Source organism: Larimichthys crocea, chromosome XVIII (genome assembly GCF_000972845.2).
Source record: "Larimichthys crocea isolate SSNF chromosome XVIII, L_crocea_2.0, whole genome shotgun sequence".
NCBI lineage: Eukaryota > Metazoa > Chordata > Actinopteri > Sciaenidae > Larimichthys > Larimichthys crocea.
In genome coordinates, this window is record NC_040028.1 from 5,221,217 (window position 1) to 5,226,216 (window position 5,000).

The 5,000-nt window shown below is 42.1% G+C and overlaps 1 protein-coding gene across 5 annotated transcripts in view; it reads left to right on the plus strand.

Annotated features, from left to right (window-relative positions):
- Positions 1 to 5,000, plus strand: part of LOC104923588 (pleckstrin homology domain-containing family M member 3) — a 36,359-nt gene that overhangs the window by 67 nt on the left and 31,292 nt on the right. The window contains exons 1-2 of one of the 5 annotated variants that reach the window (XM_027291228.1): positions 1 to 110; positions 2,860 to 3,917. In XM_027291228.1, the coding sequence (XP_027147029.1) occupies positions 3,392 to 3,917 (526 nt within the window). In that variant the 5' untranslated portion in view covers positions 1 to 110; positions 2,860 to 3,391. Of the gene's footprint in view, positions 111 to 2,167; positions 2,651 to 2,693; positions 2,737 to 2,859; positions 3,918 to 5,000 lie in introns of those variants that run through there. The other 4 variants (XM_027291229.1, XM_027291226.1, XM_027291231.1 and 1 more) reach the window with 4 other exon arrangements.

Genomic DNA, 5,000 nt, shown 5'->3' on the forward strand with positions numbered 1-5,000 from the left:
ACACAGTAAGGTGAGTCTCGCTGTTTGCTGCACAGCTGGTGGACGGCACCGGTCTGACCACAGGACTGAAAGCAGTACAGACCCAGTGACACAGGACGGCTGTGAGCTGAGTGAGCGAACACGTTGTCTCGTTTTAAAGTCACGCTGTGGTAAAGGATGGAGACGAGCTAACGGTAGCTGCTAGCTAACTAGCCCCGGCTCACATCAGCTGGCACAGAAACAGCAGGCCTCATTCAGAGAGCCAGAGCAGGCTGTGTTTACATGGACAGGCATGTATACACTGTGTGTGTCGTGATAAACAGGACGTGTTAGCGAGATATCTTACTTAACAGGTTAATGTAGCTCAGTTATCTGACCGTGGCTTCACCTCTGTCACTGTTTACTGCTGAAGATCACACACACACACACACACACACACACACAGCACACACACACACACACACACACACACACACAGCACAGAGGCACGAACACAGGCTGACAGACTGTTATATCTGCTCATAGTCTCATTATACTCTGTCATGTTAGGTTATGTTATGTTATGTTATGTTATGTTATGTCAGGTTAAGATTCCTTTATGTCAGATTATGTTATGTCAGGTTATGTTACGCTATGTCAGGTTATGTTATGTTATGTCAGGTTATGTTACGTTATGTTACGCTATGTCAGGTTATGTTATGTTATGTCAGGTTATGTTATGTTATGTCAGGTTATGTTACGTTATGTCAGGTTAAGGTTCCTTTATGTCAGGTTATGTTATGTTATGTTATGTTATGTTATGTTATGTTATGTTATGTTATGTCAGGTTATGTTAGGTTATATCAGGTTATGTTATGTTATGTTATGTCAGGTTAAGTTACGTTATGTCAGGTTATGTTAGGTGAGAGGAGCTAATTCGCGTTAGACCTGATGAAACGTTCAAAGTCTTTATGTAAATGCCAAATCTCAGGTTTTATATTACAATATGAGGTGCTTTATGTTCAGGTCCAGCATATAAAAACATAAAAAGACAGAGATAAAACTTGAACAGAAAACAGTGTGTGTGTACAGAGAGCATTGTAAAAACACAAGTAAAATGAATAATAAACAAACTTTATTTTAAGCAATAAACCAGAAGACATGAGGTGTGTCGTTAAAGAGGAAATACATAATAAGAATGTAGCTGATGCTTTTTGTTTACAATGTGCTGTTTTAAACACCCGTCAGTGAAGTACACGTGCATTTATTTTATGCATTTAATGATATACAGATGTTTTCATTCCAGACATGTGTGAAGCTTATATTTCACATTGCTTTACAATACAGTGGGACACAATGAATAAAGCCACGTTTACAGCATGTTTTTTAATGTGCAATATCCTTCTGGCTTCCTAAAAACTATAAATCATTATATCAGTTTGATGGATAATACTGCAAAGCTCTCAACTAAAATACATTTTTGTCACAAAAACACAAACACACAAAGTCTAGTTACAAAGCTCTGAACTACTGCCCACAGCTCAGATTACCGTCATGATTGAAATGTACTATACTAAGATAATAGAACAAACGTTTGATTATTAGGCCACGTTAGGCTGTGTATGCAATATACAGTATTTACTGGACCAAATCAATCAAATCAGTACTAAAAAAAAAAAAATCATCCTATTTTTCAAAGGGAATTGATTCACGTATTAGTTCCCGTTATCACTATTAAAATCTGTTCTTCTCTGTGTTTTCCCGGTTAGTCTTGGCCGACAGCTTGTGTGAGTCAGCAGCAGTTCAGTGTGATACTTGGTGACTAAATAACCGCGATGATGCTCGGTTAACTCAGATCTGAATCTGTAGGCAGATAATGTCATCACTGTCAGTGGATGTCTCAGCAAATCTGCTACTGTTTTTTAAAAAAAATACATTTAAAGCTAACATTTTAATAAATCAAGATAGAGTAGTTACAAAATATTGGACTATTATCATCCTGACACACGCATAAACAAACTAAAGATATGTCATCTTGTGATTAGCGAATGTTTGATCTTATTTTCACTTTCTTTTTTCTCAGTTTCACTTTTTTCTTTTGTTTATAAATGATTTAAATTCTATAAAATATGATTGAAAAACACAAAAACACTTTCATCTAAATCTCCTGGTGCTATGCAGTAGTACTGTCTGGTGTTACTCTTGTAAACATAATATAAGTGAATAAATGAATAAAATCCAATAAAATCCATAAAGAGCATTCAAATCCCAGTGATATCTATGATAATATGATAACAAGATATCATGGATAAATGGTAAATATTCAACGTATGGCCCGATCTGACTAACAATTGAGTTGCAGTGATGTAATGGCCTTTAAATAATTAATATAAGCAGCAAAGTAAAAGAGGCTGAGCCGTGGAGGAGAAGAAAATCAATGATGGAGAGAGAGCAGAAGTGAAACAGAAAGAAAGAGAGAGAGACAGAGAAGAGACAGGCGCTCAGGCAGATGGATGGATGGGAACCCCACCCCTGGCCTGCTTCCTCTCTGTCTGCTCCGTCCACTGATAAGCAGCTGAGGAGGAAGTCGAGTATTATTTCATCAGGACATGTGAGGCAGGGGCATCGTTTGTGTTTTGCTGAGGAGGTATCTGAAGCCGCGCTGTCAGTGTGATGGAGATGCTGTAGGTGGGTAGGTTGGATAGTTCGATGCTGGAAGTTCAACTTGAAGCTTCATGATCATTTTTTATTGTCTAACTTTTGTCATCTGTTTAAAGTGTGAGTCGGTTTTCTGTGTGAATGAATCACAGCATTAGACTGGCAGCTGTGTTTCCATTCTTTGCGTTTGAGCACCATGCTTCCTCTTTATTATTTCCTGTTTAACTCTACTCTTTGTTACAGTGACGCCAACGACCGCCTCCATCTGAAGACATCAGAGCCGCCTGACGGGCCAGAAAAACTAAAATAATAAAGTCGACTTCACATCCTCCAGACTTTGTCGCTCTTGAACATTTCAGTCTGAGCAGAGGGATTTAATGTTTCTTTTCCTGGCCGAAGTCTGTGTATCTGGCTAGGTAGCATCGTTCACCACCCAAATTGGCTTGATTAGCGGAGTCCCAGGCTGGTTCAGTGCTGGCATGAAGCCGCACTAGTTCCCCCTCCAGGGCTACAGACTCACCATTGGATGAAGGCTCTGTGCTGTGAGAGAAAGCAGGCTTCTGACTTGGCTTCAGACAGCAGTTTGTGAAGTCTGCGAGCTTCCTGGATCTTCCTTGCTTGTTCCCGACTTGTTACCCGACCCAAAAGACCTGCGTTTGACCAGCTGACAGCTAGTTTGGTTTGTTGGACATGTGGTTGCTGCTAACTAGGTTTTTGTGCCCATTTTGGAAAACCATCTAGCTGTGAGTGTTGTAGCTCAGTGGCAGGCCCAGCCATGGAGGGTCTTGAGCAGCTTGACATGGTGGGCGACATCAGCCCGGCTCTCGAGGCCACTGAGGACTTTATCCACTGCGTGGATGGGATGCAAGGTCAAGGCCCGAGCCAAGCTCAAACAGGGACCCGGCAGCCTCTCAGACAACCCAAGCAGCTGCAGGAGGTTTCCAGCGCTGCGCTGGGGAAGCTGAGCTCCAGCGGTGTGTGGAGCCTGCTGGCCGGAGAGCAGCCAGAGGTGGGGCCCTTAGGCCTGGCCTGGGCTGACAACTTCAGCGTGCTGGGGCTGGGGATGGGCTTAAGGCACGGCAAGAGAAGCCGAGCGCGCTCCACCAATGACCTGGCGGCCCATAGCAAGGAGTGCACCAACAACACCGCCAACTCCTCGTCCAACTCCGCCTTCAAGAAGGGACACAACCGGTCCAGGTCAGATGTCAACTACCGGCCGTCTGCGTACACGGACAACGGGCTACCCACTGTGGACTGCAACACTCTGAAGAACATGATCCTCAACCATCACCAGCAAGAGGGTGAGTTCACACCCACAGAGAGAGCCTGACATCACACAGGAAGTTCAGATCTTTTAGGTCTAAGTTCGAGCTGTAAAATATGTGCACCATTTTTCATAATCTTTTGGATTTGATCAGACGAAACAAAACTTTGTGATTTGTGATATTGGGCGATATATATAAACTGGCTCCACTCTGCTTTAGATAATCTTTATGGTCATTCATGTTTTCTCAAATAATGGATTAATCAGAGAAATAATTAACAATACATTTAATTTCCCATGAAATTTGTCATGAAAATAATAAAGTTTAAATTCACTTCTTTGTTTTTATATTTGCATGTCCTTCATTTAATGTTTTTTCTTACTAGTTTCCATTGGAAACAGGTAAGATGATGAAATATACTGTGAAATGTCTCTCAAATATTCTAAATAAGTCGTACTTCTTGCAGTATTGGATGTTCACATGCATGTGATGTCCTCTGGGTTGTCCAGAGTAACTGAAAAGATATGTAGCTGTTGAGTGCCACAAACAAAGAAACAAAAGAGTTCCATTGACCTCTGTTCTTTTGAGGTCTAACTGCTAAATTTCACCGGGCATGGCTGCAACGTGCACCGTGGCACCCAGCCAGAAGCCCCAGAAGCGGCCATCGCTCTGCTCTGCGGAGAATACGACACAAGCAGCCCATGTCAATCTGCACAGAAAGAGGAAGGAAAACTATGCAGCATTACATATTTAGGAGCATATAAACCAGAAAAATGACCAGATCTGAGCAAGGTAACAAAGTCTGGCAGGCAAATGTCACTGGAGTTTGAAGGCGCATGGAAATAGGACCAAAACGGCGTCAGAGCCAAACCCGGTTGGGTCCAGGTGTAACCTTTAGAAATGAAGCCCAAACTAGTATCTGCAGAGCTGCCATTCAAAAGCTAAGTGGTAAAATATATGCTTTCTAATGTGGGCGAAGTGACCCTTTAATCACACTGAATTTGCCTAATTGGATATTTGTGGAATGGAGAGCTGCTCGTCGCATTGACTCATTAAAGATGTAGTCATTCTTCCAGTCCGTACCTGTCAGAAACATGCACACCTCCTCCTCCCGTGCTC